Consider the following 21,464-nt stretch of genomic DNA (forward strand, 5'->3'; position numbering starts at 1 on the left):
AACCTATGGAGGAGGAAGGGGAGTGCAAAGGAACACACACACAGTTTGCTCTGCTGACTAGAAACAATTTATATTTCAGCAGCTAAATTTCCAGACAGGTTTTTGGTTTTTTGTTTTGGTTTTTTTTTTTTTTTCCTTTCTGTTGCAGCTTTGGGATCACCGGATCCCGGAGCTGGTGGCAGACAGCCTGTGTTCTCAACGGCACCAAGAGCAAGCTGCCAGATTGAAAAGCAGAGGGCAAAAGAGATGCACTCATGCGAAAGCCGAGAGGATCAGAGAGCCTGCCGTGGAAGGGCAGGTGGAGCAGGGCAAAAGATGGGATTCATCAGCAAAGAGCCTGGAGGCAGGAGCTAGTCAGTGGGGCTGTGACTGATTCTGCAGACAAATGTCAGAGAAAGAAGAAATTTAAAAAGTAGCTGTAACAGAGAGACCGAGGACAGGAGCACAGGCACATGAGAGCAAGTGGATAAGCAAAAGATCAGCTAGATGCAGAGCCAGGGATAAAAACTTAGGCAAGACTAACACTGTTAGACACTCAACATTTCCTAGTGTCTGAGGCTTGGCTTTGTGATCGCAGTGGTGTTTTCCTCGTATCGATTCTTTCTACGCAACCCACGCCGTGGAGCACCTTGGCAGGGCTTCCTTCTACTCCAGAGCACGGCACAAGAAGGTCCCGGCACGCTATTCAACCAGCTGCAAAAGCAGACTGTAGTCTTCACCTTCTGGAGGGTACAAAACATCCTTTAGAAAAAACTACAATCACAGAATAGAATCGTAGAGTATCTCGAGCTGGAAGGGACCTCTAAGGATCATCGAGTCCAACTCCCTCTGTAGGGAGTCTCAAGAGTACAGCGTCAGACTGAGACACAAAGGAGCTCGCTCCAGTTCTCAAGGCTGCTGTTGATGTCAAGTCACATAGGCTGTGCCTCGTTTCTCCACGTCACGTACACGAGAGAGGAACAAAGATGCCATCTGAGATCCGGCTTGTTTGCTGGGCCTTTCAACGGACAGCTAGAAACCTCGGGTGCTGTGAAGTCAAGTTTGGCAGGGTTTGCGAGACGTCCACCATATGAACAAATAAAAAGCCCATATAGTGAAGAAGTGCTCTGAGAAACAGCACAGGTTTCATTGCTGTGGTTGTGACTCTCAGCCAACCAACTCTGTGCTCGGAAAGCTGTTAAAAAATTAACCCACCAGGAAAAACAATCCAATAAAATGTACAATACAGGTCAGAGCTCTTATAATGAGAGCAGGTTAATGTCTGCACTCAGGCTCAGTTCCCATTCCTCCAACAAAACACTGAGGTGGGGTTTCCGCTGTTTTCCCTCCTCTTCGTAGCTCTGCCCAAGTTGATATTTCTACCTTCCTTTTCTCCCATTGCTTTTGTATTATAAATGCCTTCCTAGGAAAGGATTAGAGGTGTTTCCAGAAAACAGGTGCACATGCAGGTATCAACGCAGTCCAAGAATACAAGTCCTAAGCACAGCAAAGTTAAAAGAAAGCCACAAAAGCAGAATGTATAGCTGAAGGCCTCTCCTAGTGCTTCTCTCTCTGTCCTGGAACAGGACATGAAGAAACAAAGCAGTAGGAAAACCCAGAAAGGCTTCTCCATCTTTTTAAGCTCCAAGTAAGAACGAGCAGGGCCCCCCCACACGGGGCACCATCCTGCAGGGTTTGAGCCAGGTGAGCATAGCTGGGTGCTGGGATCAGCCCCACATGGCAAAGGGACAACCAAGCACAGGGCACAGTTACGGGTTCCTGTTGGGAGCAAAAGGAGACGAGGCCAGAGACAGGGCTGGCGACACAGCTACAGTGTGCTCCAAAGCCCACCCAGGAGATGGGCTGAACTATCTGTCAGCGAACAAAGATCATTCTAAAAAAAAGGCCACCACACTGACGGGATTTGCTCGCAGCACAAGGTCCTAGTCCACAAAGGATCCCTCTCCCTAAGCACCTCCTGGCTGGCAAGGACAGACATCCAAACCTGGTAACAACACCCAGAAAGCAGACTCTCGGGAACAGCAGAGTCCTCTCCTCCTACCCTGCCAGGTCTAGAAAAGCTGATCCAGTTGCTGGTTATCCATCGGGGAAAAAAAAAAAAGCAGTCCCCTCTGCTATAATCACACTGACACACCTATGCTAGCGTTGCTTGCTCTGTTAACTGCACTGACATCTGCTAATTGATTTATCTGATTACCCTGCCCTGTGGGAACGAGTGTGCGGCTGTCCGTGAGTGCCTCCCAGGTTGGGATGAAGCATCCCTGCCATCTGGCCCTGACTCCGATCCTTTGTGTAATTGATTTCTCAAAAATCTCGTCTTCTACGGAGTCCCCTCTAGCAACCGCCGAGCGCACGTACACGTATCTCAGATCCACTGTGAACATTAGTCCGAGCGAGCGGAGGAGACTGCTTCAAGAGCATGCAGAAGCATGTTGGAGAAAGCCTGCGTTTGACTGCCACCTCGCAGTTCATAAACACAATTTTCTATGAAGATGCACTAAAGCAAACAAACGCTTGCCTTACCAAAAATAACATCGCATTAAGAGCGTCCACGGGAGCTTACAGATATACTCCAACTTATCTACGTTGCAGTCCAGAGCACAAAATTAGTATTTCAAACCCAGCTCGTAGAAAGGCTGGAGGGCTGCAGTCTGGAAGATGACATTGGGTCTCTACTGTAAGCAGGAGGGCCCTGTGGCTTTGTGAGCCACACAGGCTGCCAGTCTCACAAAGAACTGACGGGGCTTAGCGGGGAAGCTTAAATTAGTGTCCAAGTACAGCACTCTGCTTCCTAGGATCGCAAAGATTTAACTCACCGGGAAACTGCCAGATCTATAACAGCGATATAGGAAAGTCAGCATGTGAGAAATTTTTCTTCAAGTACTTTTTTCCAAAGAACTGAATAAACAGCAAGGACACTTAGAGTCATAAACAATGATTTATAACAGCAGCGACAACAAAGTGCTGGAACCATATAGAAAAGCGCAATAAACTGTACATTACTACTCAGAAGGAAGATAGCCTTTAGAGACCCATCACTGGGGGCAATGACTCGCATCATAAAATCAGCTTAAAATGCACCAAAGAGCTTTAAACTCTAGCAGCATCCTTTACGCAGATGCCACTTTAAGTTGTGTTTTGTGACAGCTGTAGCATTGAATGACAGCTGGGACGCAAAAATAACCAAGCACACAGCTTATACGGACCTGGGGCTAATGCAGGACCTGAGACTAAAGCCCAACAGCAGAATGAGCACAAACTTCTAGAGGCCTTTAGAACCCTTTTGGTGTTTAGTAATTAGCTTTCTTAAATCCTACCAAACAGTAGTTTAAGGCAACTACAGTTCTGAAGTGATAAAAACTGCAGCTTGATATACTGCAAAACAGTCTAGATAAAAATGCTTTCTAAGGACACACAAACAAATGCTGTAGCCACCACTTTCAAAACACGTAGTAAAGACAATTTTGCATCAGATCAAGGACTTCATCTTCACTGTCACCAGAAAACACTTCTTGAGTCCAGCTTTGGGCACTGAGCGTTTTTCAATGGTTGATGTAATTGTGACAACACTTTAAAACAAAAGTGATGAAAAAACTCTGTGCCATTTCTGGTTAGAGCCTGGATTAAAATAACTCCTTGCATCAAATAGAATGAAAAAAATTACAAAGGTCTCAGGGGATGAGAAAATGTATTTCTGTGATTGTCCTCTAATTGGAGCTGGGGTTCGGAACAAGAGGGAGGGAGGGAGGAATTGGGTGGGCTACAGGGAAATTATCTCTTTAATAAAAAACAGGCCATACTGTGACATTTGAGAGCCCTTGGGCTAGAAGACCAAAAGATGTGTCAAGAGAAAGGAATTTTAAGTTCTGCTGCGGATAGAAGGAAGCCTGGGAGTCAATCTAGCTAGTTTAAGACCGCAATTAGCTTTGGAGGCTTTAAGAAAAAGAAGATGTAATTGCCACATTCAAACTTCAAATACAGCAAGCATAACAAGCATTGGTTTCTCAGACAACATCATTTGGGAAATTTTCCGCAGCATTACGGTCCTGAAACACAAATTAGAGATCGCCAGACCTTTTCTCTCTGAAAATATATTGTCCTAATTTTCATCTTATTCAGGCTGCCCTCCAGTTCCAGGGAGACTAATGAAGAGGAAGCAAAGACCTGATGAGTTCCATGCGGAGACTACATTTATGGATTAATCCCAACAGGGAGCAAATAAACCTTATTCCCAGAGCTCTCGGTCGGGACTCGACACAATCAATAGAGGAATGGATAGTTATTTATGACTGAGGCTTTTTTGACTTTCAGATAAACATTTTAATTATTTTAAGTGCTACACTGGAACTTAGATTCTGAGCCCTGTTTTCATTTTGATGCCTTGCTCTCCTCCCTCCTAATCCCAAATCACTCCGGTCATTACGACACTGTGCAGATGATACTGATTTTCACGCCTATACCATTTGAAAGTGTTTGCCAAGATAAAAACCCACTGGCCAGACAAACTAGGGAGAAGGAAGGAGGAAAAGGGAGGAGGATCCCTCCGAGCAGAGCCGCTATGAGAGGAGCACCCTCAAACTACGCTGGGCCCAAAGAAGCAGAGATGCCAACTCCAAAACCCCCTTGCCATCATGTTGGCGCACTCTGCTCCATCTTTTTGTGCAACTTTTCTCTGCGTGCTCCTACAAGCAATTTTAATAACCAAAGTACTTCAGAGTTTTTCTTTTTTAACAGCTATTTTTTAATTCAAGCATCCGCATCTCTTGCGCTTCTAGATTTCCCTCTGGCTGAATTCAACAGGCTTTCCCGTGCCAATACCACGTAGCGGGACAGCATTTTTTGTGCATGCTGGGGTAGAAATCCGTGCCTCCAACTCTGTGAAATCCAGTTTCCTTGTCCTAATCAAGTAATTAACTGCCCGACACGAAGACCGCACACAGCAGCTCACTGCGTACCATGGCCTATCTACAGGTAGCTTCGCTAAAGTCAACGGAACAACACTAATTTTTGAGGCGACTTTTTAAACTGGTATAGCCTCTTGCTAAATAAGGAGGAGAGAGGTAAAATCATGACACAGAGGCAGTGCTGGATCTATCCTATCTGCATCCCCTCCTGCAGCTGTTCAAGTTGTGGCCTCATCTTCACTCCATATTATGATATTTTTGTGTCAAAAATAGCAGGCTCGACTTTATTTTCAGATTTAGCAGCTTCAGGGGAAAAAACCTCCAAAACCCTATAGGAAAAGACAACATGCTTATGATAATTTAGCATACATTTCCATGATTGAGTTAGCATCACCTTCCACAGAAAAGCAAATTTTGTTTCCTTACTATTTCAATGTACACATGCTTGTGTTTTCCTAGAGCATTTACCTTTCTTTTCAGTACACGGAGGCTTTGCCACATGAAAGAGAAAAGATGGTTTTAAAAACAACAAAAAAAAAAATCGATTTGCTAGGGGTTTTATTTATTTAGTTTACTTCTCTGGCTTAAAGATTAGATGTTTTCTTTTGGTAAAGCTGGATATACCAAATGGCATTGGCTGTATTAAAATAAGGAAGAACCTCAATCAAAAAGCCTCTCCTAAGGCAAGCTTTCTTGTTAATATGCACCAACATGAAAGGCTTTCTTTTCATCCTATACAACTACAGTGTGTGTAAATTGCAGGGGGCTCATTGGCATAAATCTTGGCTGTGACCTCTGAGGTAAACTGGATTTACATTACTTTCTGACAAGAATTAAATGAAGGCCTTGTGGATATATGAACAGCCTTCTAGACTGCAACAGATGGGCATGAATGTGCTCCCTAGGCAAACTATCAGTGACATCTGTGTCCTCCAAATTCTGGTGGTCTCAGCCAATTAGCAGGCAAAAGGGGAGAAGAAAAAAAAAAAAGCCAGCCTCTGCACAGCTACCCCAGCCAGAGCTGAAGCAGAAGTGCTTCTGTTTAGAAATGGGATCAAGAACAGCCTCCAGCAGCAAGGAGGTGGTTAGCCAGCTGAGTATAATACGGAGGTAACGTTACAAAAAAAGCTGAAGTAATTAGGTAGAACAGATATTAATATTAATACAGAACTAATCCCAGCCTCAGCTAAGCTTGTAATGGGCTACCGCAATGGATTTACGCTGCTATAGCTAAGAACAGAGTTTTGTCAGTCCTAAAAGCAGAGGAGGGGACAAAGTGAAGCCCAGTGCCTGATACAGTTAAGGCAGGCATTGCAAAAGCCCAGCTCTAGATCCATAGTCATCCCGCTCTCCCCGCAGCGGTGCAAACCAAGTACCCAAAGAGAAACTTTACCTGTGCAGACCTGCCCTTAGGAATCACAGAATATCTTGAGTCGGAAGGGACCTGTAAGGATCATCCAGCCCAACTCCCGGTGTGCCTCTCGGGTAGATGGGGTTGGGTAAGCAACGTACTCAACAGCCGCTGCACCTGCCTGCTCCAAAGCTGAGCCTAGTGCTTTGTGGAAGAGCATTTAAGTTGCAAACAGACCAGGAAAAGAGCTTTTCTGGTTTTGTTAGAACGAGGTTTGGGATTTCTTAGTGCGGCATGGACACAGAACAGAGGTTCAGTAACGTTACTCCTATAAAAAAAAAAAAAAGAAAAAAAGAGCTCCAGAGCTTGACTTCAAAGCTACCCTTAATCAGACAAGGTCATTTGCCAGCACTTTTGTAGGAGCAGGCAGGGTGTAGGGGCTCAGGGGGGTGCCAATCACCCACAGAAAGCTGCATAAGCCAAAACCACACAGCAACTGCCCACCGCACAGAGCTGGCAGAAGGGGATACCGGGGGAGTTCAAACTCATCACCGAACTACAAACTCCGGTTCGCTAAACGCTCGCTGACCAAGGTCCATGCTTTTAGGCACTCAATTATACCAGAGTGACCCAAATACAAAATGTGCGATAAGCCGTTCCTTACGAAACACATTCTCTGTCTCCCGGTTTGTAACCGAGCTCTACGCCCAGCCGCACGTGCCTCCCATGGCAGGAGCGGGCAGGACCTCTGGCTAAAACCAGATCTGCGATGGAGCCGGCGCCGAGTGCCGAACAAAAGCACCTGTTGTTTTGCCTGGTCGTGACTTTTCAGCACTTTCCCCTCACCATTGCTATCTCGTGCTACTAGGGGACGCAAAAAAGGGAATAATTGAGGGGCAGATCAATAAATTAAAAAAGTTCTAAAAAAAAGAAAAAAAGACATAATGAATTTGGTACAGCACATATTTTTAGATCAAAGATGCCTTTGAAGTGACAAACCCTTAATCCATAAACTACTGAAGCACTTCCTTTCTCTCCCAAACTACTTGTTGTCAAATAAAATGGAAGTTAAGGAAATTATCTTTATCTGAAAATGGCCAAAAGAAGCCATCACCTAATGACAGCCTTGTCAAAATGACAATTGGGGAAATTGTTAGGAAAGGGAGGCCTGACGACTGGAGGAATAAGCTTGCTGTTTGCTCTAATCTGGTCAGGCAGGCCCCACACAATTCCAGCCAGCTTGCTGTGTGAAACAGCTAAGTCTTTGTCAATGCGAGCAGGGGCTGGAAAGACTTCTTTCATGAATATGTATCACCACCCTCCACGTCTACAGAAAAAAACCATTCCAAACGGTAAAATAGTAAAAAAAAACAACCCACAAACCTATCCATCACCATAAAAAATAAATCCCAGAACAACAAAATCCTAAGATATGGAGCTATGCGGAGAAAAAACCTACTAAGTAATGCAAGTGCACGTTTTAGAAACGGAGCCAAAAGGATCTTCTTCCCAAAAGCTTTCTTTGGACTTTTATTCCCCAGCAGACTGGGATGAGGCACTTCAACCCATCACTTGTAAGTACCCAAGAGCAAAACGGCCCATCAGGGTATACAACGTTTATCACCGTATTCTATATCTAGCATTTGTCTGAACGCGCTGCGTGGGCATCAAACCCCAGGGCCAGGAACGCACACCGCTGGGCTGGTAAGACGAAGCCTCACACGAATGCCTGCTTACTTGCGCAAGGAGGAAAGCGCCCAGAGCAGGTCTAAACGCTTCCCTGGGCAAAGGTTTCAAGTCCAGGCACCGAGACAGCTTCGTATCAGAGTAACAAGTTTCCTGTGAAGCTTAGAAATATATGACACTAAAGATAAAGACAGTTTTAAAACTAAACAGATCTTTTTCCAAGAGATGCTCATGACCTTCTGTAAATTAAATCCTTCACAACATCTCAAGTCAGACAGTTTGAATTGTGGGTCCCCTTCGAGTTTGGTTGTTTGTTTTTTTTTAAAAAAACCATATATACAATATTAAACTTCAAGCATTCAAAAGACTGGCATAAAACTGAAATAGAAGAGGAGCCAAATCAAGCCTACTGGACTGCCAGTTGAGGCTGACATACAGATAGAAAGCGCCTTAAAAAGATGAAATGGCTCAGAAACACACGTCAAATACTGTGTCTCTGCAGGACTGATGCTGAGACTCCTGTAAGCCCAAACACGGTGTTTAAAGCAACAGAAGGGCAGATGGGGAGAGAACACAGGATCAAACTAAGTCTACGCCTGTTGCAGAAAATCCAAATGAAGATATTTTAAGATGTGGTAGATTTTGTCTCTATTTGAGAGCTATGACATCATTAAAGCATTCCACAGTGTTTGAAAAATTACCTTCAAATGGTTATCTTTTTAACTTTGCTTGTACAACTGCAAACTAGATCTGAATTTACTAGAGAGCTTGTGGTGATACTAAAAACTTCACTTTTTCTCCGAGTAACAAGCAGAATACGAAAGTTTGACTTCCAGCAGAGATACCAAGACACAATGCTCAATTTTGTGGTTTACAATATTATGCAATGTTTGCTGTAGACATTTCCATTTCATTAGCATATTCTACTTTACATGAAATCCAGCAATGAATGCTGTCCCTGATCTAAGGCTAATCCTCTTTAAAGAGCTACAGGCTATATTACATGTGGCCACAGCCACGGTTCTGCCACGGCTGAATCGCTTTGAAGCCTATTGAACAGTGTTCCCTTGTGAAACTATACACAGAGCCATAAACCAATGCTCCCTGCGCTGTGAAATCCTACTGTTTTCATCACCAAGAGTTTCTGTAAGGGACAGACCCTCCCTAGTCCCAAGCAAGGGGCTGCACAAGAGGGAAGAGATACGGGGCTGCCTTCACCCGCCTCTCAAGGCCAATTATTGACAACCGGAGCCTCTACGCCTACAGGAATACAAATGCCTTGTTTCTAAACATCAGGCAGCAACTGCTCCAAGGGAGGGTTTACCAGAACAATAAATTAGGTGAAGATGAACCAGGCACCTGCTTCCTTGGGCAAATCCTCTCTCTCTCAGTCCAGCGACAACCTTCTGAAATACAGCAGGTTACAGTGGCTCAAACTGAAAAGGCGCCAGCCGATAGAACCCAGACCGAGACAGAAGATGCCTAAGTGAGAATATTTACGGAAACGTGGCTCCCTCCTGTCTTCTCTTTCTGCCTCTATTCCACCTTAGATCCCTTTCTGCGGAAAGGCTCACATTTATTTCAGCAAGGTTCACATTTATTTCAGGTCACTTAGTTTTAGGTTGCCAGCTAGAAAGCAAAAGCAACACCAAACTGATTCACTAGAAACTACAAATAAAGCCTACATCCGAGGAAAATGGATGTGTTGTGCCAATAAGCTCCACAACATGACGATACCACAGGTAGAGCAGTTTGGGAAACAGTCGTGTATATATATCTCTCTAAAGATTAAAAAAAACTAAAAAGGTCCTGTACCTCCAAGGCAGGCTGCATCTCTCTCAGCTGGGTGCCCTTAAACACTATAAACTGAGATAATAGAGTTTTTATTGCCACACAGCACAGTATGGGCAATCTTTAACACCTTAACATCTATACAAATTCAAAGGGGGAAAAAACCCACCATATTCGCAGGTCCTGCTACGTATCAACAAAAGACAGTTTTAGTGCTTATCTTTAACTTTTGAAAATAACTTTTTTTGTTCAATGACTGCTTTTGAAGGGAGCTGGAAAGGTTGGTTCTGGTCAGTTTGTATTGTACACATGAAATTTTCCCCATCTAAATGGTGTCAAACCCGAGTGAGACGATTCAGTCTCTGTGGAAAAATCCTGGTGCCAGTGAAGGCAGTGTTTAAGGTCCTTGCTATCAAAATACCATCTCATCCAAAATGTTGACATTACAACACATTTAGGCTTGCTACTATATACCTAGGAGACAAGACCACATCGTCCCTCATGTGGCGGATGTAAAGAAGTACAGAGATGGTGTTTTGGAGGCTATTCCAAGGCGTGCTGGAGCGGTGAAGCTTCTGCTTTCAGCCAAACCACTTCACTGGGGGGCCTGTACCAATTCTCAGAGTTTTTACGCTCCAATGGACTTGCTTCAGAGCAAGAGGAAACAGATTTTTTTAATGCAGCAAATAGATTTCATCTTTGTTAGAACCTTATCAATTCCCAATACAGTATTTGAAATACTTTCCACTAGCTGAACTATGTATTGTGATGCCTTTGATTACTGCTGGTATCTGGCCACTTTGAGAGCATGCAGTTTCCTCAGCTGAGTACTCTAGAAGAGGAAATAGCAGAGAACAAACTGAAATGTTTGACGGTGATCACCTAGGGAGAACAGACTTACCTCTACTGTAATCTTTGTAGGAAATCTGGACGGTTGTTCCAGTTCTTGCAAAGAATGCTGTTGGGTCTCCTACCCGTCACAGTTGATCAGTGGGACTATAAAGGTTGATAAACCCTCACTCGATCTGACAAGGCCAAAAACTGAGAGATCATCAAGATATTATAGGTCATACGTAGGAAGTCCATCGGCTATCAAGGGGGAGGGAGGGAATAAAAAAAATAAATCACACGTGAATTGTATACTTGGAAGCAATTACAGAAGGAAAAGCCTTATCTGTTTGATAAGAGTTTGAGAGAAGTTCCACAAAATAACAAACGTAGGGAGATGTATATGCCAGCTAGAAACATAGGGAAGTACAGCTAGGGGAGCAAAACTTCAAATGGTAAAGCACTTCCACAGACCAAGATGGGAGAAGATCACCAAATAACTGAAAGCTGGACTCGCAGTTATTGGTAAATAACAGAGAACTCCAGTAGGACTCGCCAACAAAAACCCCACAGCTTTTTAACTATTATTAGAAGACACAGGGGAACCCCACGAACACAGTTACAATCAGCAGCTGTGCACAGACTACTCATCCCCAACATGTTTTTAAGTTGCACAATTTTTTTTTTTCATTTTCAACTCTACTGAAATCCATTAAGACACTCTTCTCTGAGAAACACAATGCTCTGACATACTTAAGACTCCAGGCTTTGTTCCAACTTCAAAAAAAAAGACAACAGGGAAGAGCTGACAATTTTTCTTCTGTATCAGGGCTTAAAGATGATTTACTTTTGAGCAAGCCCCACCTGATCTACAGGGAGGCATCGAACCTCCCTTACTCTTCTTTTTCCACTTCTTGACTCACGAAAGCTGGAATTACAGGAGCTTCTCTCCCACCAAGCTGCATGAACCTTCCTCCAAAGACACAGCTGTCAATAAGAAGGGGCTCCAAGTGACAAGGAACACCTCTTCCTCTTTCCACAGTGCCCCTGCTGTGCTTTCTTTTCCTAGCCCTGGATCTCTACCAGTTATTTATAGAGACGGCAGCCATCCTTTCAACAGAATAAGGAGGGAAATGCTGAGGACCCACCACCGGGTCTTGCTGCATGATGCCAACAGTCTGTTCCACCTCCTGGTCTCTTCCCAGTGTTTGCTTCCTTGCTGCCCCGTGACTGTGTGTTTTCACTTGTCTTGTAAATCACTCCACAGGTGTCTAGTCCTGAGCAGCGAAAGCAAACTGGGGAGAAAGCGGAATTAAGGGCAGTGGGATGGATGAAAGGGAGAAAATCCAGACAGAAGGAGAAAGGCCCCAGAGAAAAAACAAAGGGTGGAGGGAGTGACAGAGGGGGTAGGAAAAACAATCAGGGGGGTGGCAAGAGCAAAGAACAACAGACAGCAAGAAGGGCACGAAGATGGAAGAGAAACTGAGACAGCAGACAGGCAAGAAAGAAGCGAAAGGGAGGAGGCGTTCAGAAGGAGGATCAAGGGCAGACCGTGATGTCGAGAGTGGCATAAACTTGGACAGTGCCATAAACAAAGTCCATCTTGTAAGAAATAGTTCTCATCAGTAATCAAGGTGAGCTTCCTCATTAGTTTATTCCAGTCAGGTGAGATGGGAAATGGAGAAGTTCTTTTTCCCCAAGTAAACAAGGAGCAAAGTAGTAAATAAACAGAGTGAACTGTGCTCTCCCCCCTTCCTTTGGAAAGCCTCCTCTCTGCTTCATCGAGTAGAGCTGTTCTTGGCACCGGGATCTAAAAGTTCAGTGAACGCACCTCCTTCCCATGCATCTCTCCTCCCTCTCCCTCTGAGATCCAGCTGACTATCTTGCTTTATCTTTAGAATACATGTGTCTTTGAGCTTCATCTATTTCTCTTCTGTTTGAACATGAAGCACTTGATTGCTGTACAGTAATAACAACTCATTGCAGAACCCACCTACAGGTCGTTGCATACTCTGTAATGCGTGTCCCAAACAAACTCCAGCAAGTTACCACTGCCATTTTCACCATTAACTTACAAGTAACACAACAGCTCTTGCCATATCAAAGTGAAGTTTCTGACTTAAAAAAACCCCAAAACCACAAAACACAAAAAACCACCAAAAACCCCACAACAAATGGTGGCTCCCCATGTCTGGCCACACATTGCCACCTACCGGCTCCCACCTCTGTACCCTCAACAGCACTAAGGTGGTTTGGGTCAGGCTGTGAAGCAGAAAGGAAGAGCAGCAGCAGGGCACAGGTGGGTTGAAATACCAAAGACACATTAGAGGTGTAGGCAGTGATTATTATTATTCCCTAGCATCGTCTACACACATACCAACACATCCCCCAGCCCAGACTTTATGGCTCTAAAGCAGCAATTGGCTCTCACCAACCTCCCCCTCTGTGTCTCCGTACATCCCACAACAAGTGAAGGACGATTTCAGGTCACCCCTGGGCCACCCCAGGAGAGCAAGCCCTGGGACAGAGGAGGTATAAGTGCAGCGTGCTCCCCAACACCCAGCACGCCCAGCCCCATGAGCCAGGCGCCCACAGTAGCAAGATGCAGAGCGAGGCGTTTAAGAGTGGGGAAAGTCAGCGGACAGAGCGCACGTCCCTCAGGAGCCGTGCCCGCGGGGCTGCACAAACCACGGGAATACGGAGAGGGCTGGGGGGCTGACCCGTTGCGCTCTTCGCAGGCTTTCTGCTAACCTCACTCCGGAGATTGCACTTCACATCTTTCACACGTATGACATCGAAACATGAGCGTGTTGCTTATGTCCTCTTGTGGCGAGAGGCCAACCCTGCAGAAAAACGGCATCTCTGCATATATGCCTTAAACCCAAACCCCAATGCATTCAAATCCACTGCAAGTATTTCTAATGCAAAGTTTGCTGTAAGAGGTCTCATGAGGTCACAGCATCTGCTTCGCTGCTGGCAAGCTGTACCAGTGAGTGGGAAAGCCGGTAAGCCAAAAACAGGCCACCAGAAAAACCACAGAAATCATTCTTATACAACATTTACAAGTGCAGTCAACCTTTACACCTGCATCCATTCCATCACACAGCTGGCAAACCTAAGCACTGGATCAGCAGTTTTGATCACCACATGTAAAACCTGGCCTTAAGAGGGAAGGACAGAACCATGGTGAAATCTCAGCGCCACTGAAATCAGGGCAGACTTGCTTTTGCTCCAACAGGATAAGGATACTTTCATTATGTTCGTTTAAATAGCAGAGGGAAATAGAAAGTTTCAGATCGGTCCAGACTACTGCTGGTCTCGTACCTCACCTCAAATGTCCGCAGAACAGCTTTTATGCGGCAAGAGAGACAGAACTATAAAGGACGTGATTCCTGAGCGTCCGAGAAAAGCTATCACAGCCTTCCCAAGTCGTGACCGGCGAGGCAGGCCATTAACAGCCATGCCAACTGCACCATGTGCCAGAGCACCCAAAAAATCCAGGGATCTTCTGATAAGGTTTCTAACAGTGTGTTAAAGCACAGGGAGGAAGCTTGGGAAAGAAGCTTTCACACTGAATATTTGTGTTCCAGTGAATTCTTTCTGAATGACTCAAAAACAGTCCTTCCCTTCACTAACCCAGAATACACTTTCTATAACTCTTCTGACGTACCATCAACTTCCCAGAAAGAGAACACCACATATTTGCCCTCACTGACTCTCAGATTTTCTAAGCCAGTCATGACTGAAAGCAATGTAAGAGTTCCTAGTATTCTTCTATTTTCCAGATTTGCTTGTTTAGGCTCTGGAGTTACCCAAAGCCTTACAAATCACTTGTAAGAAAAACAATACACCACCACAGCCAAGCCAAAACCACCTGACTCTTTCAGCCTACACATCACAAATACTTAATTAGCCCAAGCGACTAGCGTCAATAATGTGTCACCAATAATTAGATCAAGAAGCCACACTGGGAATACGTACGCAGGAAACATCCATTTAAAGTAACAAATATGACTTTTCCTAGGCCTTCCTCTTCTCTAGGGATTGGCAAGGCAACAAATACAGGTGTCCGAAAACCAGTCAGCTGGAAGGCAACTTGAGAGGAGAAAACATGGTTCTGCTCCACCTTTATCTTCATATCCCACGCTGTCTTCGTAATACAAGGGAACGCCACGTGCCACCGGCTTCACAGCGCGACATGGGAAGGCTCAAATTTCCATCACCCCCGCTATCCGTTGAAGATCTCCAAGGACACCAGAGCAGATTCACGCTCCGGAAAGGAAAGCACGTCCGGGAACAATCACAACCTCGAGGGGAGAAGGAGTTGTGCAGGCAACACAAAACAGGACAGCAGCAAGAGCAACGACGTTAATGTTGACATCAGCTCCCCTGGCCCAAGTCCCAGTAGCTTGCTCACCACGCAGGACAGCTCAGCCCTGCAGAGCTTTACAAGTTTATTTGGAGTTTCGCTTTCAACTGCAGAAATTTCAATTTAAAAAAAAGAGAACTTGGTGGAATACAAAAACGAACTCCGGTAAACCATGGAACCATTTTAGCCAGAAAATCCCCAAAAAACCCACAAGCACAGAGTGCCTGAATTTTTTTTCCTCATACAAGGCAAACACAGAGTTGTTTTCCTGAAGCTGGCAGCATTTCAACCAGTTAGAAATTTACCAGAGACAGAGGCAGTAAATCCATTTCCTGTCCTCTCCTGCATGAAAGCACGCAGAGCTATATTTAAATCATAAACTAATAAGGAATATGTAGTTAATATAAGGTTACGTAATCCTAAGGAAAAAAAATAAGAAGGGTACTTACATACCTCAATAGGTACGAGTATAAAGTAATCCTATCGGAAAAGCGCTCTCGCTGCCTGGGAAGCAGGCTGTTTCCGGAACCAAAGGGCTGACAGGAATTACAACCACCATCAGATGCAATAAACAGCAAGGTTGCACAACTCTGGCTTTTCCAGAAAGCAGCAAAGTGCTTTTGTGTGAACACAGACGCCCATCCCTGCCTGCTGCAGGAAAAGTATTCTGCTAAGGGAGAAACCTGGAAAAAAATCTGTTTTCCTCTCTCTGCTTCTCAAGCTAACTTCTTGAAAAACAGTCTAACCTCTCTTTTTCTGATCTAAGGGGAATAGGGCACACGCAGCAGACATATTCGCCTGTGTACGGATAAAAGCCATTTTACAAGAACCATAAAGGAACTTATCAACCCACGAATAATTTACCTGTTTGCTGAATAAATAAAAGGAACTCACAAATGAAAAAATAAATTTATATGAACCAACACAATCCTCCACGGCCCGTGCCAAAGCAATCAAACCTACAGTACTTATCGAGGCACACCACCTTGCTAAGCACAGCAAAGGGAGAAGAGCAAGTATCTGGGATTCAGATCAAGATGAAGTCATCTTGCTTAATATGAAAGATGAAGCAGTTGAGAGAGAATTGCTCATTTTTTCCTACCAGATGGCAGGGCTGCCTCAGGATTTCTAGTAAAATGGAAAGTTTTCAACTCAACTTACATCAGCAGCCAGGTGTTCCCCCCCGCCACGCAAAGGCAACATAATAAAGCTGAACCACCATTCCTTAAAGCAAATAACCAACTACTTTGAAATATTTAAGAACATCATCAGCCAAATACTACGCTTATAATATGCTGCTTACTAAAGTGCTTTACTCTTTAAAGCGTTAATTTGAGGGTGGAGAATAAAACTGAAGTTATTTTACTTGAAACCCGAGCCTGGGCACGCTGCATCATATATCCTTGCCCTCCCTGCGACTACTGCTTTGAAGTTATGACGCAGGATTTTTAGATGTCCACGTAAAATCCCAGCCAGAGCTGAGGCTACTTTTTTTTTTTTTCCGGTTTATTCACTATAATAAAAGATCTCGGTATACTTTTTGGAAAAATAACCGAAGTCCACCCTCCCCGGCCTTGAGGCGGCCCGCTGCCCCCGCCCTTCCCTCACAGCCGGCCCCCGCCTTCCCTCACAGCCGGCCCGCGCCCTGCTGGCGGGAGGGCCCTGCCGCCGGCCCAGCGGCCCACAGCGCTGCCGGTCGCTCCCCGCCTCCCCACCCGGCGGTACCGGTGTGTGAGGAGCCGTTGGAAACCGCAGCCCCCGCCAGCGCGGACCCTCCGGCAGGTACCTGAGACGCGCTTCCCCGCGGCGGGCAGGAGGGAAGGCGGCCGGAGGCCGAGGGCGCTGCCGCCCGCTGACAGGTGAGGGGGAGGCCGGGCCGAGGTGCGGGGAAGGAGGCGGGCCGGGCCCGCGGGTACGGGCAGAGCAGGATGACAGCTTTAGAGATCTCACTGCAGCGAGCGGCCAAGGCAAAAAGCCACCACTAACCAGCACTACGCTCTACTATACCAGCAAGCCCTGTGGGAAGCACGGGAGTCTGCCAGTTAATAGCTAAAACCAGCAATAACGCCTGTAAATTCCATCTAGCACATTCCCATCAAACATGTCATTATCTCGACCCCTTCGAGCCCCACGTTGGGCATTAGAAAGGACCGTGGTGGTTTGACTGTGGTGGTTTAACCCTGGCCAGCCGCTCGCTCGCTTCTCCCCGGCAGGATGTGGGAGAGACTCAGGGGAGTGAAAGTGAGAAAGCTCTGCCTTCAGATAAAGACAGTTTAACAAGGAAAGCAAAAGCCATGCACGCACAGCAACACAAGGAATTCATTCTCCACTTCCCATCGCAGGCATTTCCAGGAAAGCAGGGCTCCTTCCCAAGTAACAGTTACTTGGGAAGACAGATGCCATTGCTCCAAACATCTCCCCCCTTCCTCCTCCTTCCCCCAGCTTCATATGCTGAGCCTGATCTCATATGGTAGGGGATATCCCTTTGGGCATTGGGGTCAGGTGTCCCAGCTGTGTCCCCTCCAGCTGCCTGGGCACCCCCCGCTACTCGCTGGTGGGGTGGCGTGAGGAGCAGAAAAGGCCTTGGCTCTGTGCGAGCACCGCTCAGCGATAACAAAAGCATCCCTGTGTTATCGACACCTTTCAGCACGAATCCAAAACACAGCCCTGTACTAGCTACTATGAACACAGTTATCCCGGCACACCGGGTCTGTGGGAGCTGTTGAGATCCTGGCTCAGTGGGTTCTGCTGAAGCCATCAGTGGCCCTTCTTCCCCTTCCCTAATTAATGTAGCCATTCGTAAAATTCATCAACATGTGAATAAAGCCAATATTTTGCCTTGATGTGATATACAGTTGTGTAGACCCCATATTTCTCAAAATATATGTTCTGCCCAGTCCCGATCAATTTCAGAAAACAGTTAAGATATTAATGGAAGCAGAACATGCTTTTAAGTTGGTATCAAGTTCAACCCGAGACAGAAAACTTTCTCTGTATGCTGCTCTGGAACAAAGTGAAATGCCTTGGTTTTCCCCTGTAACCAAAGCTGACCTCAAGTAACATCTCACATCCTCTTACTGGTGCCAACCAGCAAAGGGCAGAGCTGAGCGCAGAAAAGAGACGGTCCACCGTCCCGCTCACAGAGCTGCTTCCAGCTCCTCCGAGTTGAGGAGGAGGAGGGATTGATAGCAATGCCACCCGCGGCTTGTCTTACAGATGACAAAGGAATAACCTGCCATCAGGGCATCTCTACTTATGTCAAAAGCACAGATGATATTTCCTAGTTTGTTTTAAAGTGAGCTCAGAGCTACTTGAAATTGTCTGTTTCTCTAATCAGCTAAGCTTGGTAGAAGCACTGTTGTAGCCTTAGAGTTTATGTACAGTGGTATAATTTAGCCTTAAAAAAACCCAACTTGACTGCAGTGATGATTCACCTAGCCATAAAAACACAGGTTAAATTGTAAGCAGCTTTTCAGCATCATTCACAGATTAGAGCTGGTGAGAAAGCTCTGATCCTTGTGTGACACGTCTGGAACTTACTGCAATCTCCAAGAAGAAACACAACAAATATCTGCACTGTACAAGTCCAGTTAAATGGCTGCTCACATGTTTCTCTGGTGAGTAAATGAGAACTCATTGCCTGGTCCTACTTTACATACCCACCCTTTTATTTCTTGAGACTAAGTTTCAGGGCAGCAAAACACTGGCCTTGCATGCATAGAGGACCAGAGCACAGTGTTTGCTAAGGTGTCTCAGATTTTATTTGGATGCACTGCAGTCCCTCAGACTTTGGGACAGAATTTAGTTCATAAGCAAGCATCTCTGTACTGCATGAGAAGCTTAAAAAAAAACCCCCAAACCAACAAAACCAAACCAAAGTTATTTTTAGTGCTTAGTGAAGTATTTCTGCAGCAGACAGCTGGGACTTTCCAATAGGCAATGGGGAAATACCTAGAGCTGGTGACAAGTTCTCCTGTAGGGCTCGCTGATATTCCAGCTTTTGCTTTCATTTTACATACTGTCACATCAGCTGCTTCTAAACACTGTCTTTTGTTTCATACAAAAGGTAAATTCTGAGTAAAGAGCCAAAAAGAGTACTTTATAGACATTTTAAATATTACCACCTCCGGTCAGACTGCTTTTGTAGAAGTCATTTGCCCGATACCTTCTAGTCAAAAGGCTGCCCTGTAAAACAGAGCGCGCAAGCCCAAACACTACTTAATGCTCCATCAAGTAAACCTTACTATCACTGCTAAGTGACAGATTTCTTCCGAAGACAAATCTACCTGCAAAGACCCTCATGAAGAACTAGCTGGCAACAATTTACAGTCGTTGGCATTCTTCAGAGTTCCCAAGTGCTAGGCAGCCATTGCGGGAGGTGGGAGATCCACTGCTGGGAAAAGCTCAGCACAGAGCTGTCAGTCTGCTGTGGCCAAGTGGTGGGGAATGATGGTCATCGTGGACCAGGCAGGCTCACCTCCCTCTTCATTCTGGTGGTTTCCTTACATTTACGGTCAGCCAGGTTGCTATAAATTACATACGGTCACTATACAACAGTACATGAAGTATTTTAAGGCCACACTGAAGCCAATTTTTTCGGTACTACGGCGATTTCATGCTGTGATTTTCCTTCTTTGTTGTAGTTCTGAGGACTCATTTCATCATGACCTCTTTTGAAGAAGCTGAAACTGAAGAAACAGTAACATGTCTCCACATGACCTTTTATCATCCTTGCCAAGACGACAAGATGATGTTTCGTTGCTTGAATTTCTGTCAGCGAGAACAGGTCAGGGCAGATGACATGGCCAAGTTTGGCCGCGATTCTACTGTCTGCCATTATAACTTAATGGATACTCGTGTTTCTCGGATTCAGTTTTCACTGCAGTTTTACAGAAAACTGAACAGCTCAGAATTTTGTTTTGAGATAAAGAACATGAGCAAGAGAACAAAACTGATGGTGGACCAAACAGAACTGGGTTACTTAAACAAAATTGACCTGCCGTTGAAGTGCATCATTTGTTTTGGGGACTACCAGATTTTAGCAGAGATTCAAGAAGGGGAGTCCGTGGATTATTTTGAGACTCACTTACACTTGGCTGAAATGCCAATCTTACAAGAAAGATGCCTGCCATCGCTACAGCCTACACCCGAGAACGGCGTTTCTTCCTTGTTTCCTTCCCAATGTAAAAGCCCCATAGAGATTGATGAAAACGAGTCATGCTAGCGGGGAGAAAGACGCTGGAGCAGGTTTTGATCACTTGTAACCTGCACAACTTCCAAAATTGAAGGCTGTCATCTCAGTCCATTGTTCTCAATGGCTCTCACCGCTGCACATCAGTCTTCTTTCTCCTTGTTTTCAGCATTGGCATAGCACAACATACTTTGTTCAACACAAAGAGATTCCTGCCGCTGTCTTCACCGGGACATACGCGCTCTCTGATCACCACTCTTCGCCACATCAACGTGTGGGAAACACAGAGGGCCGCTCAAAGCCATTTGCAGCAGGTTTAATTCAACTGTGACCACGTGCCTTGCAGGTGGCACTATATTAATTTCAAGGCATTAATATAGAGCATGCAGAACAGTGTTTTAGCCGCCCAGCAGAGGTTAAGCTAAGCAGGGACATAATGTCCTGCTGCATTTGTTAATACTTGGTGCTTTGCTTTTGACATGAAATTCCAAACAGTATTTTCAAGCCTAGGTTGTAATTTTCCAAATTTTGCAGCTTAGAACCACTTTGTCAGCATAGTCCTTTAAAGTTAATGTTTTTATTAGCTTTGCATTAGTGTTTTTATTAACTTCACAGTGAGTTTTTTCTTCTGTTTTTAAAATGAACTAAAATTCAATTTTAAGTTAATTTCAAGTTAACTACTTATGCTTGTGAATGTAAATAAACACGCAGTGTCAGCAATCACAGTATGTAAAAATCCAGATAAATTTTCTAATAAAAGCTTTTGGTTGCCTAGTAAGGATCTTCACCTACAATCTAAAAGCACTTATGGCAAATAAAATTATTTCCAGGACAAACCAGGTAAGAAATTTTCACTGGCACTATTCCGGGCTTTCTAAAAGCAGCATGGCACCAAGATAAGAGCTGACTAAAATACTTTCAGTAAGTTTTCTACCTCTACTCCCCACCCCAAGCTCTCTCAGATTTCACACGCACCACCCCCCCCACCTTAAGTATTTCTCAGCTTGTTTCAGTTAATTTTTTCTTTGCTAGGGGCTCAGCTCGGGGTTTTTTTGTCCAGTAATTTAGTTTGCTCGAAAGACACACTGGAAAGAACCAGAATGGAGCACAGGTAAGAGTTACCCACCTTATCATCCCTAAACATTAGGATGGATTTCAGCATTAATCATTACAAGAAAAACAGAATTATAACTGAGGGGAGGACAGCAGAATTACACAACATAACCTGAGATTAAGGCGAACAACCGCAAGTGAAAGAAGTCACAGGGGTGGCAACAAAACTCAAACACAGGCTTCTGTAAGATTTCATTTCTCTCTTCATCTCATCCTTGCCAAAAATACCTT

The 21,464-nt window shown here is 45.0% G+C and overlaps 2 protein-coding genes across 12 annotated transcripts in view; one reads left to right on the forward strand and one right to left on the reverse strand.

Moving 5' to 3' along the window:
- The window catches only part of ALPK1 (alpha kinase 1), a 61,274-nt gene that overhangs the window by 36,473 nt on the left and 3,337 nt on the right, over positions 1–21,464 (reverse strand). Inside the window, exons 1-4 of one of the 8 annotated variants that reach the window (XM_054823495.1) lie at positions 14,542–15,057; positions 13,312–13,403; positions 10,634–10,773; positions 524–1,027 (exon numbers count right to left, since the gene is read on the reverse strand). The exons of 1 other annotated variant lie outside the window; for it this stretch is intronic. The gene's annotated coding sequence lies outside the window, so the exon portion shown is untranslated. Of the gene's footprint in view, positions 1–523; positions 1,028–10,633; positions 10,774–13,311; positions 13,404–14,541; positions 15,064–15,382; positions 15,659–21,464 lie in introns of those variants that run through there. 6 more of the 8 variants (XM_054823494.1, XM_054823496.1, XM_054823499.1 and 3 more) reach the window with 6 other exon arrangements.
- On the forward strand, positions 16,577–20,914 carry TIFA (TRAF interacting protein with forkhead associated domain). 4 transcript variants are annotated; one of them, XM_054823504.1, is made up of 3 exons: positions 16,577–16,788; positions 18,406–18,546; positions 19,573–20,914. In XM_054823504.1, exon 3 carries the CDS (start codon positions 19,593–19,595, stop codon positions 20,151–20,153), a length of 561 nt encoding a protein of 186 aa, XP_054679479.1. In that variant the 5' UTR covers positions 16,577–16,788; positions 18,406–18,546; positions 19,573–19,592; the 3' UTR covers positions 20,154–20,914. The 4 variants fall into 4 exon arrangements, with proteins under 4 accessions (XP_054679479.1, XP_054679480.1, XP_054679478.1 ...); XM_054823505.1 differs by having other exon boundaries at positions 18,418–18,546; XM_054823503.1 differs by lacking the exon at positions 18,406–18,546.

The sequence above is a fragment of the Grus americana genome, chromosome 4, assembly GCF_028858705.1.
Source record: "Grus americana isolate bGruAme1 chromosome 4, bGruAme1.mat, whole genome shotgun sequence".
Classification (NCBI taxonomy): domain Eukaryota; kingdom Metazoa; phylum Chordata; class Aves; order Gruiformes; family Gruidae; genus Grus; species Grus americana.

Coding starts and splice junctions, on each gene's coding strand:
- TIFA (XM_054823504.1), top strand. CDS start 19,593: ATGACCTCTTTTGAAGAAGCTGAAACTGAAGAAACAGTAACATGTCTC.